General features: G+C 47.7%; 9 protein-coding genes across 9 annotated transcripts; 5 read left to right on the top strand and 4 right to left on the bottom strand.

Annotated features, from left to right (window-relative positions):
• Positions 1-1095: 1095 nt before the first annotated feature.
• Positions 1096-3402, top strand: EYB26_007332 (uncharacterized protein; the record flags this gene model as incomplete). The annotated part of the gene is made up of 4 exons (XM_054266604.1): positions 1096-1662; positions 1723-2390; positions 2439-3150; positions 3196-3402. 4 exons carry the CDS (start codon positions 1096-1098, stop codon positions 3400-3402), a joined length of 2154 nt encoding a protein of 717 aa, XP_054122579.1.
• Positions 3403-4140: 738 nt separating this feature from the next.
• EYB26_007331 (uncharacterized protein) lies at positions 4141-5951 on the top strand (the record flags this gene model as incomplete). The annotated part of the gene is made up of 3 exons (XM_054266603.1): positions 4141-4200; positions 4283-4993; positions 5055-5951. 3 exons carry the CDS (start codon positions 4141-4143, stop codon positions 5949-5951), a joined length of 1668 nt encoding a protein of 555 aa, XP_054122578.1.
• A 507-nt stretch (positions 5952-6458) lies between these two features.
• EYB26_007330 (uncharacterized protein) lies at positions 6459-7703 on the top strand (the record flags this gene model as incomplete). Its single annotated transcript, XM_054266602.1, has 6 exons — positions 6459-6478; positions 6552-6643; positions 6694-6699; positions 6759-7409; positions 7468-7591; positions 7652-7703. The coding sequence occupies 6 exons, from the start codon at positions 6459-6461 to the stop codon at positions 7701-7703; spliced, it is 945 nt and encodes a 314-aa protein (XP_054122577.1).
• Positions 7704-8671: 968 nt separating this feature from the next.
• On the top strand, positions 8672-9535 carry EYB26_007329 (uncharacterized protein; the record flags this gene model as incomplete). Its single annotated transcript, XM_054266601.1, has 2 exons — positions 8672-9085; positions 9146-9535. The coding sequence occupies 2 exons, from the start codon at positions 8672-8674 to the stop codon at positions 9533-9535; spliced, it is 804 nt and encodes a 267-aa protein (XP_054122576.1).
• Positions 9536-9953: 418 nt separating this feature from the next.
• On the bottom strand, positions 9954-11613 carry EYB26_007328 (uncharacterized protein; the record flags this gene model as incomplete). Its single annotated transcript, XM_054266600.1, has 2 exons — positions 9954-10030; positions 10089-11613. The coding sequence occupies 2 exons, from the start codon at positions 11611-11613 to the stop codon at positions 9954-9956; spliced, it is 1602 nt and encodes a 533-aa protein (XP_054122575.1).
• An 897-nt stretch (positions 11614-12510) lies between these two features.
• EYB26_007327 (uncharacterized protein) lies at positions 12511-13724 on the bottom strand (the record flags this gene model as incomplete). Its single annotated transcript, XM_054266599.1, has 2 exons — positions 12511-13036; positions 13087-13724. 2 exons carry the CDS (start codon positions 13722-13724, stop codon positions 12511-12513), a joined length of 1164 nt encoding a protein of 387 aa, XP_054122574.1.
• A 1530-nt stretch (positions 13725-15254) lies between these two features.
• Positions 15255-16014, bottom strand: EYB26_007326 (uncharacterized protein; the record flags this gene model as incomplete). The annotated part of the gene is made up of 2 exons (XM_054266598.1): positions 15255-15803; positions 15859-16014. 2 exons carry the CDS (start codon positions 16012-16014, stop codon positions 15255-15257), a joined length of 705 nt encoding a protein of 234 aa, XP_054122573.1.
• A 280-nt stretch (positions 16015-16294) lies between these two features.
• On the top strand, positions 16295-17318 carry EYB26_007325 (uncharacterized protein; the record flags this gene model as incomplete). The annotated part of the gene is made up of 2 exons (XM_054266597.1): positions 16295-16352; positions 16432-17318. 2 exons carry the CDS (start codon positions 16295-16297, stop codon positions 17316-17318), a joined length of 945 nt encoding a protein of 314 aa, XP_054122572.1.
• A 166-nt stretch (positions 17319-17484) lies between these two features.
• EYB26_007324 (uncharacterized protein) lies at positions 17485-20454 on the bottom strand (the record flags this gene model as incomplete). The annotated part of the gene is made up of 7 exons (XM_054266596.1): positions 17485-18966; positions 19020-19111; positions 19164-19278; positions 19340-19492; positions 19547-19650; positions 19705-20237; positions 20297-20454. 7 exons carry the CDS (start codon positions 20452-20454, stop codon positions 17485-17487), a joined length of 2637 nt encoding a protein of 878 aa, XP_054122571.1.
• Between the last annotated feature and the right edge of the window lie 347 nt (positions 20455-20801).

The raw sequence follows: 20801 nt of genomic DNA, 5'->3' as shown, positions 1-20801 counted from the left end.
ATGGCTGTAATATTATTTTTCTTTTTACACTTGATTTATTCCTAATGACACTGATTCTACGTGACCATGGATCAAGCAATGACCGAGTATTATGATATAAATACATAAGAACCACGTCTTGGAAAACCCGGGGTTCCGGATCGACGTCGATCTACCAGCTCTTAGTACGTACGTGCATAGCTATAGAATATTCTTCGTGAATTCATCTGCCAGTCCCTTGCGCGACGGTCATGCATGGCTGGCGTCACGTTGTATCAGATTCGGATTATGGCTGACAATTCATACGGCCTCAAAAATGCAGGAGGGGCCATCATTTGCTTCGGATAAATCAGGCACGAAGAGAAGAACCGTCGCACGATACAAACATACTTGGCTTTATTCCTTTCCTTTCTTTTCATTGCACTTGCATAGGTATGATTCATGGCCTGTCACTATCATCAACTCGGTTGGCAGGTCATGGGTATAATTGCCGTCGAGTGAGAGGATATGATTTGATCAGGACGAACTAATTAAATCAAGTGTTTAGGAGATTGTCCAGCAGCCACTGGCATCCTCTCTGTGAGTCTGTATTCGAACGATCATCAGGGAAAGGAATACGAAGGTGATATATCGGTGGCAGGCTGATTAGTAAGGACGCAATCAATCGTCTGGATTCGCATTGATCACTTTCTCCGCCCGCTCTTTCTTTCGTTCTCGGCACTCCTACAGTACGTATTATTCACGACGACACCAAAATGAACGTCCTGCAAGAGACATTTTGAGTACCCCTTTGGATCTTTCTTGGGCTTGATCGTTGACGACCCACTTTGACTGTTGCAAGTGGCAACACTCACTATTGCCTATTCGGAAATCATTCCTACGCTCCTCAAAGACTCCACGCTTGGCTTGCCTCACTTACCGTTTCGATCCATCGTGCAAGCATCCACCGAGCGACCAGATACTACGGCGCTGCATCGATGAGCTCCAGTTCAGCTCCTTACCGTATTACATACACCTACAGCAAGATTTCGCTTTGATGCAGAATTCATGTCCTTTTAATACCTCAATAAACCACCACCTCTTGTTATAGTTTTCCCCCTCAACCTCCCCAAACTCATGGCTGCGCGGTATACGCCGCCGCACTCTTTGGGTCAGCGTCGAGCATCCTTACGAGATGCTGCGGCCAGCGACCACGAGAATAATATTCCTCGCAGCGTACCGCAGTCACTGACCGACATGCCGTCTCGCATGCCGGCAGGAAGCAAGGACATGTCGTCCGACAATAATACCACCAGTCACAACCACCACCCGAAACCTCTACCCACCCCGAATAAATCTACATCCCCTCTTCCCAGCAATCTGCTTCCATCCGCACCAGCGTCTCCGCCGACCCCAGCACCGAGTCCGACACCGCATCATACAGTCTCGAATTGGCAGTCTAGTCTGGGGGCCCATGGTGGTGGGAGTGGCGGCCACGAGGTGGACGACGAAGACGAAGAGGATAGTCTACTACTCAAGGCTCAAATACATTTCAGTTCGATGGGCAGTGCCCAGAAACAAAAGTTTTTGGTGGATATATTGAATCTTTGCGATAATCAGCAGCTCAGTTTTATTTCGAGTTTGATCAGTCCTCGGTTGAGGAAGGATCCGTTTTTGGCTTTTCCGAATGAAATATGTTTAAGGGTGAGTGATGAGTAGCTGGGGAATTTTGTCTTTGCTGTATACTTATGATGTCGGGTATAGGTCCTCTCGTTCGTCGACGATCCGAAAACCCTCGCCCGCGCATCACAAGTATCGAAGCGATGGCACGAGCTTATCAACGACGATATAACATGGAAGCACTTATGCGATAAACATGCATACGTATATAGAAGGCTGTCCGATGACGATCGGGACTTTGTCGACCCATTCCATGGCGGTCGACGATTATCCTCTCGAAGTTCGACAGGCAGCGATTATCAACATCACACCAGCTTTCAACCCTGGAGGAGAAGAAAGTCAACCTCATCGGTTGCTGATAGTGTAAGTAGCATGTCTACGGATCATCCATTAGAGTCATCATGGCCTCCGCCGTCTCCCACATCGAATCGGAAGCGTCGCGTGCAACCGTCATCGTATCGCACGCACTTTAAGAAGAAATATATGGTCGAGTCGGCGTGGAATAAGGGCGGTCGCTGCACACAGAAACATGTCACTCCCGACCAAGGCGTTGTGACAAGTCTGCATTTGACGTCGAAATATATTGTAGTTGCCTTGGATAATGCAAAAATTCATGTATACGACACGAATGGAGGAAACCAAAAGACGCTAGAAGGACATGTGATGGGTGTATGGGCTATGGTTCCTTGGGACGATCTACTCGTCAGTGGCGGATGTGATCGCGAAGTGCGAGTCTGGAACATGGCAACAGGGTGAGCATGTTGGTCGTCGTCCACTTCCTCTAACTAACCGATTTTAAGAGCATGCACGCATTTATTACGCGGTCATACCTCGACGGTACGATGTTTGAAGATGTCGGATAAAAATACCGCCATTTCTGGGTCAAGGGACACAACCCTAAGAATCTGGGACTTGGTCACTGGTAATTGTCGGGGAGTGCTGGTTGGCCATCAGGCTAGTGTGAGATGTCTAGGCATCCACGGTGACTTGGTGGTTTCCGGTAGCTATGACACAACCGCACGTATTTGGAGTATTTCAGAAGGTCGGTGTTTGCGAACGCTATCCGGTCACTTTAGCCAGATTTATGCCATTGCATTTGACGGTCGGCGAATTGCGACGGGTAGTCTGGATACGAGTGTGCGTATCTGGGACCCGAATACGGGACAGTGTCATGCAATTCTCCAAGGACATACTTCATTAGTTGGGCAGTTACAGATGAGAGGTGACACTTTGGTTACTGGTGGATCTGATGGATCTGTCCGAGTCTGGTCATTAACGCGCATGGCCCCGATTCATAGATTGGCAGCTCATGACAATAGCGTGACGAGTCTGCAATTTGATAGCACTCGCATTGTCAGCGGTGGTAGCGATGGCCGGGTAAAGGTTTGGGATTTGAAGACTGGACAGTTGCTGCGCGAATTGTCCACGCCGGCGGAAGCTGTCTGGAGAGTGGCATTTGAAGAAGAGAAAGCAGTGATCATGGCGAGTCGGTCTGGTCGCACCGTGATGGAGGTACGTAGCGTCTATTTTGCCATTGTACTATGCTAATGAGTACAGGTCTGGTCATTTGCGCCACCTCCTGAAGAACTGTTCAGGGATAGTACGGCGATCGAAAGTGCATCAAGCACACCTAGCCTCCGACCGACCCAAGACGAAGAAACAATGCACCACTACCATCAAGCGGTCACAGCATCCGAACCACCTCCTTCAACATCTCTAGGCGACTCGGGCGATCAAGCCATGACAGACGCACCCCATCATTAAACGACTGACGATATCCACCCTACCATACAACATCACACTACTGCATTGGAGGTATTTCATTTGAAGTGACGCTCTTTTCATTTCTGGCTCTCTGAATACCCACCCACGACATGGACTTCTTGATTTAGATACATTCACCCATTCATCCATCACATTAGCGTTCATTGCTTTTTTTTTATGTCATTGAAACAAAACTGGTCTGGTCAGCATCACTACTCAAAGTATCTCTGATTCTTTGGTCGGGCATATGGAATTATCGTGTATTGATGTTATAGATACCTGAATCACTGACTCGATATTCATATTTTTGACTGTAGTTGTGTAAGTCATGAGAAGTCGATCAACGTGGGGATTATCTCCGATAAGAAGTGACTGATAAAAATGGGGGCGACCGGTATCACGGAACTAGCTTGTCGCCGATTGATAGTTAATTGTTCTGGGCAACAGACAACTAGTTACCTCTCGTTCCATCACGCTGCTACCCCAAGACGAAACGCTCATATTCGCAAAGAATCGGCCTACTTGCATTTATTAACCCAGCGCATACAGCGACATCGATTCGATCCCGCTCTCTCTATCTACCAATACTATCGTACCGTAACATCCACGCGCTCAAGACCATCAACGAAAGAAGACCGACGATGCGTCCCCATCCCCGCACAACTCGGTGACTCCATTCCGACCTTTTATAAATTATATAGTACATAATCATACGAACGAGCCTATGTGAATATTACAATGGTATATAGCGGTAAGCCCAGTACTGGCTGTTACCTCTGTCGTCGACGGAAAATCAAGGTTTGCGCTTCCCCTCCTTCCCATTTCTTCGCGCTACGAGACTTGGATGGATGAGGGCTGATTTGGGATTGGGATGGTATAGTGCGACGAAGCGCGCCCCGGATGCCGCAATTGCGAAATATACGGCAAGACATGTCCCGGTTATCGACCGCCGATTGTGCTTCAGGATAAATCGTATACGTCGCGGAAATGGCGGTCGTCTTTAACAACCGGTAGCGCGCAGCAGCAGCATGTCAAAGACGAAGGAGGCGACGCTTTTAATAATAGAGAAGACGAGGATGGACTGGCGGTGATTCCCAAACCGCGCTGGCTGGCAGACGCCAGCATGGACGATCGCGCGCTGTGCTATTTCTTTGATCAGTATACCACGCAACGAACACCGGACTCACTGCCGGGAGCTTTAGAGTCGATTCCGCTGTTATATGTGCTATGCCGCGAAAACGAGGTAGCAGGCAACCCGTCGTCCTGTCTGCGCTGGGCCGTCGAGGCAGCCGCTCTAACTTCGTATGCAAACGAGGCGCACGACCGCCATCTCTCTCTCAAGGCACGACAACGATACGGCCTAGCCCTGAACGGACTGAAAGAAGCGCTCTCAACGCCCGTGGAGAAAGTGCAGGATAGCACGCTAGCGACGATATTGCTGCTCGTCATATTTGAGGATATTAATGGCGAGAGAGCCCAACTCGAGAGTTCGCATACGGCGGGACTAGAGTTGGTGGCGCGGTTGCATACGTATAGGAGGTTGGATGGGAAGTATAGTCGGTGTTTGTTTAATTTTGCGTATACGCAGTTGGTAATATCCCCTTCTCCCACCCCAGATACAGTGGAAGCGGATAGCTGACCGGGGGGTTTAGCAAATTCAAATCCTAGGGTTGGGTGCACAACCAAAGATTGATCTCCATTTCCTAATCGATCTTTTCGACCAATCCGACCCTCTTCAGAGTCTAATGGGCATCGTCACAAAACTAAGCCAATTCGTCCTCGACGTCCCCGCACTACTGAGTGACGGCAACCCGCAATACAACATCGCAGATCTAAGTCTCGAGGATCTAAGGAACGGATTATCACGCGCACAATCGCTGGACGAGGAATTGTGCCTCTGGTGCCGATGTGTGCCCGATCAATGGCTTCCGCGGGTTGTGTATTCGACCACAGGTGAAGCGCTGATTACTTGTGTGAGTGTATCGGCCGCTACGCTGTGGAATTTCTATCGATGTTCGCGGATTATTGTGCAGACGATTATAGATAATATATACACGAGGATGGAGGTGGTGAATGAGGGTGGTTTTACGACTTATCCTGCCGACATCATCGACAACGCTAGCCTCGCAAACACCCCAATTTATAATAACGGCACATCAACATCGCCATCCTCCTCTTCCTCCATCCTGTCGCAAAGCACACCCTACGAAATTGTGCAAAACATGATCGTCGACATCTGCCGGAGCATGCCCTATTCTCTGGGAGACGTCGATTCCAGCGGCAACCCTTATCCTCATAATGAACACGCAAACAACAACACAAGAGTCAAAGCAATCGAAGGCTACGAACTGCTCTGGCCGTTCTGGCACGTGCTGACGTCGCACTTCTCAACGCCCAAACAGAGAATGCTGGCGCGCGAGGCGCTGTACCGGTTGGATGCGATGGGGATCAAGTTGGCGTCGAAGATGGCGGAGGTTGTTGATGTGCAGCAGCCGCAGCAACCACCACAACCACAACCACAACCAACAGCCTCGTTTACTTATGTGTAATATACAATACTCTACTCATATGAATAGTATAGCAAGCATACGTATTGATGAAATCTATGAAAATGAACGATATGATCTCACGTGCTTGTCTTCTTATCAGGCCTTATCAGAGCGGAGTGTACTCTAGCGGCGTCATAGGCTCCCGCCCAAATCAGATCGAGATCGCCTTTGTGATGCCTTCGGATGCGTCGGCAATCCTGTTGGTTATCGACTCGGTCTGACTGTGCCGGTTTGTATCTTGTCTAGACTTTGGCGGCATCGTTCCGCGAGTTTAAGCCTGCACCATTATTGCATACGGAGACAATCCACGGCACATACGGTTCCACCATATCTAGGTACTACGGTACTGACGTAGTTGCGCGGGTGTTCCTGACTGGGTTGGTTACGGAGTTTATAAGGACGTGTTGTTGGCCTGCTTCTCAATACTCTGTACTCCTCTTTCTTACCTAGTTCCTACTCAGATATACTGCTGGTTTTATGCTTCTGTTCAATTCGATTTTACTGTTCATGGTAGATTGTTTAGATAGGTGGTGCCCGGATATACTCTACTCACACGTCCACTCGACTAGTAGACTTATCGTATCCAATTGTTTGATTTAGGATGGCAACAAACGAAAAGAGCTTGCCCTTTGGCAAGATTGAGCCTTACTCCCCAAAGTATTTCACCAGCTGTGCTTTGGGGGGTATTATCGGTATGCTCGACCCAACCCTCTGTATTCATAGTCCTACTAACGAATCCTAGCTTGCGGTTAGTACCTATACACCCTACGAACATCGTGATGATCTATAAACTAATCGGAAAGAAAGGCCCAACACACACCGCTGTCACACCCCTCGATCTCGTCAAATGCCGCCGCCAGGTCGACCCCAACATCTACAAATCCAACCTCTCCGCGTGGCGCTCCATCTTCGCGAAAGAAGGAATTCGCGGAGTCTTCTTCGGCTGGTCGCCCACTTTTGTCGGGTATTCTTTCCAGGGAGCCGGTAAATACGGTCTCTATGAAGTGTTCAAGTACTGGTACGGCGAACAACTCTTCCCCAACACGAACCGGACACTCGTCTACCTCGGCGCCAGCGCCAGCGCAGAATTCTTCGCGGATATGGCGCTCTGTCCGTTTGAAGCTATCAAAGTCCGTATGCAAACCACTCTCCCTCCATACGCATCCACTCTCCGTGAAGGGTGGAGTAAAGCCGTTGCTCAGGACGGGTTTGGTGGGTTGTACAAAGGGTTGTATCCGCTTTGGGCACGTCAGATCCCTTATACCATGACCAAGTTTGCGACGTTTGAGGAAGTGGTCAACATGATCTATAGAGGGTTGGGCGGGCCCAAGGAGAGCTATAGTAGGTTGACGCAGACGGGGGTTAGTTTTGCGGGTGGTTATCTCGCGGGTATTTTGTGTGCGATTGTTAGTCATCCGGCGGATGTGATGGTTAGTAAGTTGAATGCTGAACGGAAGGGTATGTATCTGTCCTGTCTGATGTTATTGTTGGGGCTTTTTGCTGACTGAATGGATAGCTGGCGAGAGTGCAATGACCGCCGTCTCGCGCATCTACAGTAAAATTGGCTTCGCGGGACTGTGGAATGGTCTGCCTGTCCGTATTGCCATGCTGGGTACCTTGACTGGTTTCCAGTGGTTGATGTAAGTCGTGTCCTGATCCCTGAAAGCAAATGATATACCGGTAGATTAACGATTGTCCAGCTACGACTCGTTCAAGGTCTTTTTGGGTCTTCCTACCACGGGCGGTCACTAATGATGATACGAATTCATTTTCTCTGGCGGTGTTGACGGAGGTATTTGTTTATCTTCCTTTTATCATGATTTTCAACTAAATTGAGCATAGATTGTTATATCACGTCGATCCTTTTGCACAAGTCAGATTGCCTCCTGTGTATCTATGTCCCTACATTCCTTACTACCCATGAATGGCCAAGGCTTCCAATGAAGGCAGTCATGCACAGCGACACTGCTGATCAGGTAGACTTGAGCGGCTTGGATAAAATCAGTCATGGCCATACATAGACTATGCTCACAGGCTCGTGTAACCATCATTTCATACTGATTGGGCAGTTTGTCGGATGGTACATGTTCCATCGTTTTCGCAGATCCTCGTATTCAAGGTGCACGTAGGCAATATTATTGTCAAAATCGAGTCATTGAGTCAAACCCAGCTAGGATAAAGCCGTGCATGCAAGTAGCTGATCTATTATGTTGATATGTGTAGAGCTGTGTAATGAGGAGAAACTAGATTAGGGTTATGGTCCGCCAGATCCATTCGCCTCACCGCCCTGGTCTAGGATCTCCCAGCGACGGCAGAATCGGTTCGTTGATTAGCCAAGCTTGAATTCGTGATGTCTTGGATCCTCAAAGCTTCAACAGTGAGCGCTTCTTCTATCAATTGAGTCTGTCATTTCTCGACGATTCGAACTCGAAGACCTAGTTTTTATCAACGCCTCCAAAGCCTCGGATTCTCCAGTTCTTCGTTCACGATCAATAATACCTCCACCGACTGAGTCCTCGTTCGCGGTCTTTGACAGAAGGGATTCTTTCATTCACCATCTTGGCCGATCGCCGCCTGTTAGGACCTTCGCCGATTCTCTCAACGACCATTTAACATCTAGTTGTATTTTCCCAACCGGTTCCGCTGCCCCCCAAATCCATCAACCTCACCTTAACACACTTCTGCCTTCATCTCCTCAGTAAGGTGAACAACACATCAAGATGGACACCACAGCCCCTTCAACAACCACCACAAACAACCACAACACCCCCAACCCGCCCAGCATCGAACTAGCCTACAAGAAAAAATGCATCCAACTCAAAAAACGGCTCAACGAAATCGAGGCCGAAAACGACCTAATCCGAGCACGCAACAAACGCGCAAAATTCTACGTCGCAAAGATGCGTCTGGAGACTTGTATCATGCTTGAACGGTTGGCGACTGTGACGGGGATGCTAGATGAAGCTGCCTCCACGGGTGCGGCGGCTGGCACCGGCCAGCAAGGCGCTGGTGGACAAATCAGCGCGGAGTTGAGAGCGAAAGCAGCGGCGATAGTGACCAGTGCGCATGCGCAGAATACGCAAGGAGTGATGGATGATGAGACGGAGGGTAGCTCGGAGGAGCAACCTCCTACGGTAAAACCCCCCCTTCTGTTTCTTGGTTGTTATGAGTGATTGCTAATATTGGAGTCAAAGCCCCAAGAACGACCTCTCCGCGTAAAACGCAGTCGCAAATCAAACCTTGCTTTCGAAGACATCGAAGCCGAGGCCGCAATGCAATACGAAGCCAACAGCCCAGAACCTAAAGGCAACGATTCTGGTTACAACAACAACAATAATAACAACAACACCGACATCGACCGCGACAACAGAAATATTGGCACTGGAGACGAACAAGATACTAATGATAGAACTCCATCCCAGGGAGCGGATAGGGAGAGGTCGTCACTTGCTACTGCCGGTACTGGCGGCGGGGAAGAGAGACGATCTTCGGCTTCGGGGTTTCGCGCTGTGAATGCTAAACTTGATAGTCAGGATGCGGTGCCTATGGATGTTGATGAAAAACCTGCTAAGAGCGAGAGCTGAGTTGATTGATACTCGCAATCTTTTTTTTTCTTCTGATTTGGGGTTCTTCTCTTGTGATATCAGTGTCAGTTATGATTTCTAGGGCGGTGTTGGGATGGTTGTATTATATTGTTCTGTTCTTATGCTAGGGTGTTAGGCTGTATGAATGACTATACCTAGGTATCTCTCAAACGTCGGCAGCATGATTTGACATATAATTCTTAAGTATGTAATTATGCCTTGATAGACCAGGTATGTAGATGCCCATGGCCTTATCCTACTAGATAGGCCGACAAATCAACAAGTCAACACCACCATACAGGCCCTATACAAGATCAATATAATAATAATAATATGCACAAGCCCAAACAAGCTGATAAAGTAATTTGACCAGCAAGATGAAAATAATACACCTGTGTTTCCGTAGTTTTATACATATTTACTCCACGCCGGCATACAGATCAACTATGATGTTGATAGCGGCAACCAGGATTTCGGCGGCGATCAGGACAATAACTAACCAGACTTGTTAGATCTTCTTTTCATTTAAAGAGAAGAGAGAAGAGGAGCTTACCAATCCATTCCAAATATTCACCATGCCTATGACTCAATTGATCCTTCAACACCGCCAACAAATCCGCAATAACGTCCAATCGTTCCGTGAGCAAACCCACCCTCTGATCCATCTCAAGGTAAGTACGCACAGCTTGATATACAGGCTCCAGCTGTGGTTCTGCCCACATCAACTCTGGACTATCCAGCACGGAACCTTGTAAATGGATATTAATCCGTAGGATAAACAGCTCCCCGATCTGCATATTGATTTGTTTCCGCGTCATGTTCACACTCCCCGTTTTCGCGATTTGCGCGGGAAATGGGGCTGTAGCAGCGATAGTTTCGGAGACGAGGTCTTCGAATAATGACGTTTTTACAGACTGTGACAAAGCGTGTGAAATGGCGAGTTTGATCATTTGGTTGCGCGGCTCTCGTAGGGAGATGAAGTCGTTGTATATTCGGGCTTGGTAGTCGCGTGCATAGTAGAAATTGAAGTTTTCGACTTGTCTGTCTTCTGTACTGAGGATGGCAGTTGCGAATTTGGCGACATCTGCTAAAAATCTGGTTTCTTCGGCGGGCGTCATGCCCCAGATTACCACGGTGCCGTAGTCGAAGAGGAATACTTCTGGCGTATGTACAGTCGTGTCGAGGTCTAAGCCTTCTTCGTCTTGTACTGCAGATGATTTATCAACACCGGTGGTCGATTGCGAGCGATTTGTTTCTTCCTCGCGGAAATCAATCAGGTCTTCTCGTATGCTCTTGCCATGTTCTTCGACCTCCACCGCGCTATCTGAATATCTGCGCTCTGCGGGTAGTCGATATTGTTGCTGTTGCGGTTGACTGGATCCTTCTGGGTGATGTCCGTTTCTCGTCTGGGCTTGGTGTTCTGCTTGCTTCTTTTCATATTGATAATCGAACGGCGAATACACACATTCATCGAACAGCTTAGGATTGGCGCCGCGAGTCTTGTCCCTAGATTTGAGAAACCGCATAACCCCTTCTAAACGATACGAGTTTGCGGTGCAATATGCCGTAACTCGAGGTAATCGATCGCGATCTGCTTTGCCCAGCCTTGCGGCGGCCCTTCGCGCCGTAGGTTCCTTGATCCGGCTAATCTGTGTATATACATCCCGAGGGAATCCATCGTCGACAACTTCCTCGTCATCACCGGTAACAGGGTCCGGTAAAAGCTTGAGCTTCTGAGTATTCTTCGATGTCCTCTGAGGACCTATCTTCGGCGCGACTATCGTCCCTGCAACCGCCGTCACAGGCGAACCTGCACTATTACGTCTTCGCAATTTACTGTTCAGTGCCGACAACATAGGCTGTCCGACAGGCCCCAAGGACGAATGACGAATAGGCGGCGAGCTCGTATGTAGCGGCTGCACGATAGAATTGGATTGACTCGTGCCATTGTATGTACTGATGGTGGTGAGGGGATTGAAAGTCACGGTCCGACGGTCTGGGCGTGGTGACGTAGTCGTAGAATTGGCACCAGGGCGCTGATGTTGCGGTAATAACGGGGAGGACTCGGTGGTTGCCATTGCTACAGGATCATATCATCGAGTTGGTCGGGAGAGGGGATATGGCCGGACGCAATTCCATTGAGCTGTTTCGTTATGTGAAGGGAGAGAACCTGATGATATTTGGATTGTCGTAAAGTCTAACACTGGTCGGAGCTTGGATCCACCAGCCCGAATATCTGGGCCCTCCATCTCACGCTAGCTATAATCACCCTAGCGTATCTACGCAACTGGACTACAGACAGCACGTGCTGGACGTAACCCTAACCAATACTTTAGGGTTATTTTAGGGTTACAGTCATTCTAAAGTTTAGACTCATAACTTGTTAGAATAAGGCGAAAGACAGTCTTATATCCAGGACCATGGAACCTCTCACTACATTGGTCTTCTCTTGGTACTCCGTTGTACAAGATACCGATCCCCTCATAGCAGCCTTGATCAGTGCTGCACCAGGAAAGAAACTCATCGGCGTCATGAATGGCTGAGCATGAAAGACATCTTTACTCTCCTCCCTCAAAGCTTGGAGACGTGCGTTGAATTTACAGGTAGCCCACTTGATTTCAATCAAGGTATCCCCGATTTTGCCAAGGTCGTCAACAGATGATTAGTTTCTCTATTGAGTTCGGATAGATACTCGATGCAGATGCAGATGTTGGATTTGGACTATGGTAACAGAATTAAGGACAGCAGACATGCTCTAACAATGATAATCGCTTGCAATAACGTAAAAATGCTAACATGAAAGAATACAGACAACCTTCATGAGGACTCACAAGCCGCAACATAAGCCTTAACTCCACTGTACATTTCACTTGAGGCATAGCTCTGACAGATTCAAACGCAAAATGTTGATAACTTGAGATAGTTGGCAGCACATGGCGTAATGAGGTGCGAAAAAAGACGCTTTGCGGATGGCCCTATCGCCGTACGAAACCCTTCGAAGCACCCCCAACACGCTTAAGTCCTCCCGGAGCAGTGCCATTGCGACCCCTTTGTCCAGCCTGCCAAGCGGCCTTTACATGCCGTCCAACTGCCGAGTTCTTGGGAGGGAGCATCTCTTTCTTATTTTCCAGAACCCGAATGGTGACGTCTCCACGACGAATGTCTTTTGCAGGCCTATCTTCTTTGAAAAATTTGTGTTGCTTTGTACTGGTCTTCTGTTGCTCTTCAGGAGGTGGCGATGGTAGTCTGTGAATTGGCTCTGCATTCAAAATCTCATCTGGCAGCAAAGCGGGAAGCACTCGACGACCAGGCTCTCTAACGACGGATCCTTGAAGAGTTGCAGTGCTTTCAGAAACAATATCATCATCCGAGATCAGTTTCGAATCGAATGATTGTGGTTTTTGAGGTTTCTCTGCCTTGGCTTTGGCTGCCGCTGCCTTTGCTTGGGCTTTTTGTTTTTCGTCCTGTAGTCGTCGCTTTTCTTTTTGCAATAGTTCATCCCTGGATGTTCTTAGTAGGCTTTTCCCTCACTATGAACAACAAAAGCTTACCGTTTCTTGGCTTCCTTTTGCTTCTGTGCTTGGACTTTCAGCGCCAACAATTGAACCGAATTGTCGACGACTTCAGGTGCATCGTCATCGTCACTCTCAGAGTCCTCCTCAGCTTGTGCTTGCGTCGACTCTACAGTCTCAATTTCGCCGTCTTTCGCCGTCCGAATTGGGAGTGCAGGCTCCTCGCTTCCAAATCGAATGTGGCTGCTTGGTTTCTTTGCAGATCTGTCTGGGGTGGTAGATTCCGTTCCATTGCGAATTTTCTTTTCCCGTGCCGCCGGAATTTGAATGGTCACATTATCATCTGGGGCCTCTTGTTGAGACGACAAAACCTCAATCAGGCTATCTTCTTGCTCGGGCGATAACCTTCTCCGCTTCTTCGAGTGGCCGTTCGTCTTGCTCTCCAGAGTTTTCCGCTTCGTATTGGTGGCAGTTTCTGAGCCATTCATGCGCGGGGATGCCACGTTTCCCTGTCTAGTTGCAGTCCCCATTTTTTTGGTTGTGGATGATGAATCGTCTGTGTTGGTATCAGTCGAGTTGGAGGGAGAAGCTTGGGCGGTAACAGAGCTGTCGTCGCTGGCCGGGAGATTATTTCTCGAGAAAATGCCCTTTGCCCTTGTGAAGACTTGTGAGAACATGGGTAAACGAATAAACTGATAGCAATTCGATTCGAGTATGTGCAATCAACGTAAAAGCCTGAACAAAGCGTCGAGGGCTTGGATTTCGTGGTATTTTATTTTTCTGGTTTCTACCGCCAAAAGAATCTTCTCCAGTCAGCGGGGACCAGGATCCACTCGTTGGATGCTTATCCGGATTTATGTTCTGCCGATGCCGCTTAATGACATTTTGATGTTGATGGCTGACGATGAAGCTGGGACCGAATGACTACAATCTTGAGCTACGATGATCGTATTCAGAATGAACCGTTGCCAATTATTTAGGATTCAAAAACCGACGTTCTTTTTAATGCGTGGACCTCGTAACAAAGCGGTAACGTTCATTGTGATGTCGTAGCGTAATGTTACAAAATTTACGGGCATCTGATTCGCTATTGAACCACTTGTAGGATCACGTTACCAATACCGTACGTACTACGACCCAGGCGAAATTAGCCCTAATACCCAGTGTGGATGGCGAGCTTTGGATGAGGGTAAATGATATACAACGGCCTACGAACTAAACGTAACTGTATCCTTCAGAAAACCCACTTTAATATATTTGCGATAAACCAATTTCCATAACCGAGACACATATTTCTCGAGAAGAATCATGGGATTCAGCTCGCGGCTCGGTATCCTTATGCCCACTTTGAATGCTCTTTACAGAACTCCTCTAATACAAGCAATTGTATTATATGATATATAACGGGCCTCTTCTAATTAGAGACTATCTGGTCATCGGAATCGTTGCTAATCCAACTGGGAGTCTCGTCAAGAGGCTTGATACGTTCCACGTAGAGGGATATCCTCTCTGATATGGAGGCCTCGATCCGCAGCATTGCAACTAAGCCGAGCTGCCTGGTCCAACGAGGAATCCACGCGCAATATATTGCCAATGCTAGAAGACATACCAAATTGAAGCCCAGTAATACTGATACGAACACGATTCCTGCTTGAGACATGTGGGGGATTCCACCCCGATATCGAATGACACCTCGATTCTCTTGGTGTACAAGCCGTTTGTCATCAATAATTCATTGACTAGAAATGTCGCTGCGGTAAATTCATTCCGCATCACCCAGGAGTGGTGCTGTGCTGTCTCCAGAGAATATCCAAAGGTAGTCTGCAGCGAGTGTATACAAGGTTATATTGAGACGTATATCGAATCCGCCAAGTTCATGGCCGAGACCTCGTAGATAGTTGTCAAAAAGAGGATGGACTCCATTAACAAGCCATAACATGTCTTGCAAGAAGTGGAATAAATGATACCATGTAAATGCATCCTTCATAGAGTGTCAGATTTAGCGTATACAGACAAACCTGCATGTAGGACATGAATATACTAGAGCCCATAATGACCAAAACTCCTTCCCAGCTTCCCATTCCAACCCTAAGGTGCCGTATATATATCATAATAGATATACAGAATATAAACCGAATGAATATCCCCAAAACGCCCACTCATGCAATATACCAGACCAAACCAAAATCGACACACCAGCCCATCCTCTAAGCAGTAACCATCTGCCTCCTCTCCCCGAACTCCTCCTCCGCACCGAGATAATCGTCCTCGCCAATATCACTGACCTCATCCCAGCACTGCTGAAACTCACCTTTATTATCGCCACTAACCGTCCACATACTTTCCCGCAGCCTCTTATTTCGTTCACGGTCTTCTTCAATCCGCTGCTCAATCTGTCTTTTATCAACTCGAATCGTTCCATTGGCCTTTGAGCCACGGCTGGGTGTTTGGCCAGAGGCCTCCGGAGCCTCGGAGTCAAGCACATTTGAGGGGTTTGTTTCTCGTTCTTTTAGGGCCGAGTCGATTTCGGCGACAGTTTCGCTGGACAGGAAATTTTTGTCTTGTAGACCTTGCAGAACTCGGCGGACGTGCTTTACGTTCGCGGCTCCAGAGCCGTCTGCGGGGGCGACGGAGTCGACGATTGTGAGCATGTCGCGCTGAATCATGCGGACGTAGTTGAGATGGTTTTCCTTGCTGGCGAGTTCGCAGAAGTGTTCGATGAAGTACATGATGTTTGCGCGATTGTTCATATTATTCTATAAAAAGTCCGTCAGAGTTTGCAGAAATCGTAAAAGGGAATGATAGACTCACTCTTTCAAGCTGCTCTAGGATACATGAATGGAGATCTTCATCCATGTCCCGGTATTTGAGCGCATATTGTGCCGCTCTTTGTGACGATGTAACTGCAGCACTGAGATGCTGGAGTTGCGTAGTAAATCGCATGCGAACTTCGAATGGATCTGCCATCTTTGCGCCTGTAGCAGTGTTTCTGCTTCTGGTTGACAGGAGGTGTGGTTGAAATTAAAGATTGTAATGATAGCTTGTTGATTGGATGTAGAAAAGACGGTGAACATTATTTATCCGGCAGAATACAATTTATTCTAAATACCGCCCGGCGAGACAGCGGGGAGGAAACGATGACATCGGCCCGGTTTATCTGCTCTCTATATCAACACATTGATCCCATTTGAACAATTTTATAAATCTTTCTAAGATCAATTGTTTGAACAGATAATTAACCGGAAACATGTCGTCTGGAACAGCAATCAAGTCAGGGGAAAAGACCCTAACAATGCTAGGATGCGGTGCGTAAACCGATACCGGACAAAAACATATCTGCATATGATACTCTTATGAACATGAACGCTAAATATTTTTGAACAGGAAACCTGTGTCTCGCAGTCCTAACAGGAATTCTCAGCTCCATCTCGGAGCCCTCAGACTCAGAAGAGAAACTCTCCTTCCAAACACCCACCAAATTCATCGCCTGTATCAGATCAGAGCAGACCGCAGCACGTATCCGCAATGCCGTTGAACCCTACCCCAAATTCCCAGTCAAGATCCTGCAAAACGAGAATGTGACGGGTGTCAAAGAAGCCGATATTATCATTCTCGGTTGCAAACCCTACATGCTCAAGGACGTGCTCGATGTCCCCGGTATGCGAGACGCATTAAAGGGCAAGTTATTGATCAGTGTTTTAGCTGGTGTTTCTTCTCAACAGATTGAGGATACTTTGTATCTGGAAGGCTCCGAGCCCGCTTCAGAAAGATGTACCGTTGTGCGCGCGATGCCTAATACTGCGGCTATGGTGCGAGAAGCTATGACGACAATCAGCATCCCCAGTCCTGCTCTCCCCAAGGAATGGGATGATCTGATCTCATGGATCTTCACTCGCATCGGCAAGATTGTGCGTCTCCCACCATCTCAGATGGATGTATGCACTGCCTTGGCGGGTTCGGGACCGGCTTTCGCAGCCCTGATGATTGAAGGGTTGGCTGATGGGGCTGTTGCGATGGGTCTGCCACGCGCGGAAGCGCAGCTTATGGCTTGTCAGGTTTTGAAGGGGACGGTTAGTATGATTGAGAGTGGGGAGCATCCGTCTATTGTGAAAGAGAAGATTTCGTCGCCGGGTGGATGTACGATTGGTGGATTGCTTGTGTTGGAGGATGCTGGTGTGAGGGGGTCTGTGGCCCGGGCTGTGAGAGAGGCGACCTGCGTCGCGAGTGAGCTTGGTCAGGGTACTAAGCTGGTTAATGGGACTAGACGATGAGGTTTCTGCGACTACGTATATAGAAGTCGAATATAAAAAAGCAACGGAATAGATGATATGCATGTGGAATGTGCTTACGCGTCTTTTCTACTGTCACCATATGGTATCTAGATCACAAAAATAACAAATCGCTAACATCAAAGGTAAATGGGTATTTCGCCAAATTTCATAAAGAATTTCGACCCTCCATGAGGCCAATATCCTCGGTATCCCCTTGTGATATCTCATGACCTAGTAATCCAACCGCTTCCGACCTATTCGCTTCTCGAGGCGGAGCATCTTCAAAGTCCTTTTCGCGTCTGTTTTCCATTCCATTGAGAATGAACCAGACATCCTTCTTGGTGAGCAGACCTCTTAGATGACCCTTGTGGACAAATAGGACATATCGCAAGCCTAGGCGCTGGAACATGCCTAGGACGATTGAAAAGTTGATGTGACTATTGAGTGTTATAGGGGTTTGGTCCATCCAGGGTCGCAGGTCAAGAGTATCGCTGGGGTCGGCGAATGGTTGATGGACGAAATACGTTTGCGTTTCTGGACCTAGATTGCGGTTCGAAGATGATAGAGATGATTCCAGTGCATATGATAGTTCCTTTCGAGTAATGAAGCCGAGTAAAATCGGATTCGATGTATCTAAGACAACTGGAAACCCGCGATAACGCGTCTGAGCAAGTAGACTTTTCAATGATTCAATAGTGTGGCCAACTGCAGGAATTATGGTGAGGTCGTCGATATTTGTCATCATTCTTGATACGGGCATATCTGGTGGAGGTCTATCATCTTTATGATCCAGGAATGGATACTCGTTAAAGTGAATCCAGGACTCGTAGATGCCGCGTTTGCCAAAGATATCACCACACCATTTGGAGAGCATAACTGCAATCATAATTGGAATTACGTAGGTCAAAGCTCCGGTCAGCTCGAACATGATCACAACAATCGAGACAGTCATTCTGGTGGCCCCTCCAAGGGCTGATGCTGCCCCTATGATAGCATATGTTGCTGGGGTTATGCAGGGTATGTCTGGTTCGCAACTTTGAAACAGAACAAAAGTCGGAAATGCAGCTTGCCACATCTCAACAGCAATGCCAAGTGCGCGACCAAACAAAGCGCCAATTGCCAGAGAAGGAAGAATAATACCTGCAGGTATCTCTAAACCGAAGCTTACAGATGCTAGACAAAAACCAGCCATCGCTGCCATAAGCAAAAGTGCGATAACACCAAAGGACGCTGCACCGGTCTTGCACAGATCGAGCTGATCGTCCGTTGTGGTTGCGCATTCGGCAAAAAGCTGATAGACAAGCTCTGAAGACTGTGCTCTCATGAATTTGTTAGGAAAGTTCACCAGCGCAGTAATGACTGCAACCACGGCTATTTCGAGGAGCGGGAAAGCCCAGCCTCTAGACTTGCGCCATCTGGCTACCTTCATGTTAAGTTTTATGAAGAGACCTCCATACAAGCCACCGAAAATGCCGAGGATCATGAAAGGTATCATTTCAAAGCGATGCCATTCCCTGGTATAAGTGACTTGGTAAAGCACGATTTTGCCGGTATGAAAAGGGTTTAATGCTTGCAATGTAACGGCTGCAACAGATGCACATACAAAGCTCTGCCACATTGTTTTATCAGGGAAATAGTACGAGAGTTGCTGGGGCATTTTATGAGTAAAGTTACTAGAAATATATGGAAAAGATCACATACCTCCAGACTGAAAAGTACACCACCAATTGGTGCGCCGAAAGCAACAGAAATGCCCGCAGCAGCAGCAGCGGACAGAACCTCTCGTTTTCGAGCTGTAGACAATTAGTTTATGATTTAAGAGGCTTCTCGTTTCAATGCTCTTACCTTCATTATTATTCAAAGTATCAAACGGCTTCATTAGAATGTTCGCACAACAGCATGCGACATGGACAAGAGGACCTTCTTTGCCTACCCACATGCCAGAAGCGACAACAAGGCACTTTTAGAAGTCAGTACGCAAGCGTAAAGTAGGATGCTCTGTATATGAAATGTCGACTCACCAGCCCTAGCGATTTGATAACCAAGGTCCAGCCACCCATGAAGCGCTTCATGACAAAGCCTCCCAAGACTGTTTTGATCTCAGGAATTCCACTATGTTTGGCATATGGGGCATAGCTTCGTACTAATATACAGGCACAAGTTGCAAAAAGGACCTGTTATGATAGAGTCAGCTTGAAGTCGGCGTCCACGCAATTTCCTTGACATACAGCAAACATTATAAAAAGTATATACTCCAACACGTAACCTCCGCCAGCAGAGGCTACCATAAAGGCCTTTCTCCATGGTATCCAACCAGAACATTCTGAAAAGTCTATGAAGCATTAGTCAGAACACCCTGGCAGAATCATCTGCATAGAAGGATTACCTTCATGTCCCCAACAACAAAATCCACGATTAAGGTAGAATTGGCTAAAGCCTTCTTCTCCTTTGCAGTAACCAGTCTTTATATCACTCAACCAATTGCTTGCAATATCTATACCCGCCGCAAGTAGACCGACTGCAATTCCTGAGGCGACCAATACTACCCAAACATAACTCCCATCCAATATTTGACGCAAATGACCTAATACACCTTGCCCTGTCGAAAATAAAAGCCGTTTCCTTTGACGTTCTTTGGTATATTCAAAAACCCAATCGATTGCGGTCAAGTCGTCGTAGGCTAATCTCCGGCCTGGCCCTTCAACATACCAATCCAGAGGACCGTCTTCTTTGAAATCGCCGACATCGCTGTTGGCGGCTACAGGTCTCGAATTGTCTGCAACGTTCGGCCAGTCGGTAAGGTTTGCATCTTGGTTTCGCGAGGCTGCAGGGATTTGCGACGTACTGCTGCCGATGCCGGAAAAGACGTTTGATAGGCTGAAGCGAGAAGGCTGTTTTTGCTTGCGCTTGAAGGATATTCTTGTTTTGCTTCTTGTTAGCATCAGAGAAAGTCCCGGACAGTCATAAGAAGTGCATACGGTTCGGAATCATTTTGCGAAAAAGGATCTTCGGCGAAAATGGCTTCATCTCGGCTATAGTTCGAGACCGGATCGTCGTCTTCGGACTCGTTTGCATATGCGCCCTGTGTGGAAGAGCTTAATCCCACATCGCTGGAACTGGGAGTTGCCAATGACATGACTCCTACTAAATTGGCCGCATCAGCATATAGCACAGATCAATCTGCTGATAAAAGGGAAGCTATTGTGGCATAGAATGAGAATTGGCGATGTGTTGATCAATCAACGTTGACATTGGCTCGCCGGTCTACCTGGGCCGCCTCCAGTCGACGTTGATTGGCGTAAGCTGCGACTTCCTTAAGCTACTCCAACAAAGGCGGTGAATGCAGACTTAAGCAGTGGCCCCACAATTGACCCGGCAGAAAAAGATCTCCAAAAAAAAGTTCGTTGATTCTTAACGAGTTTACCCAACTTCACAGCCTTCATTTACTGGAGGGCTTGAATGTTTGTTGAGATAGGCCGCTAT

Source organism: Talaromyces marneffei, chromosome 5, assembly GCF_009556855.1.
Source record: "Talaromyces marneffei chromosome 5, complete sequence".
NCBI classification, from domain to species: Eukaryota; Fungi; Ascomycota; class Eurotiomycetes; order Eurotiales; family Trichocomaceae; genus Talaromyces; species Talaromyces marneffei.
This window is presented reverse-complemented; position numbering and strand designations above follow the sequence as displayed.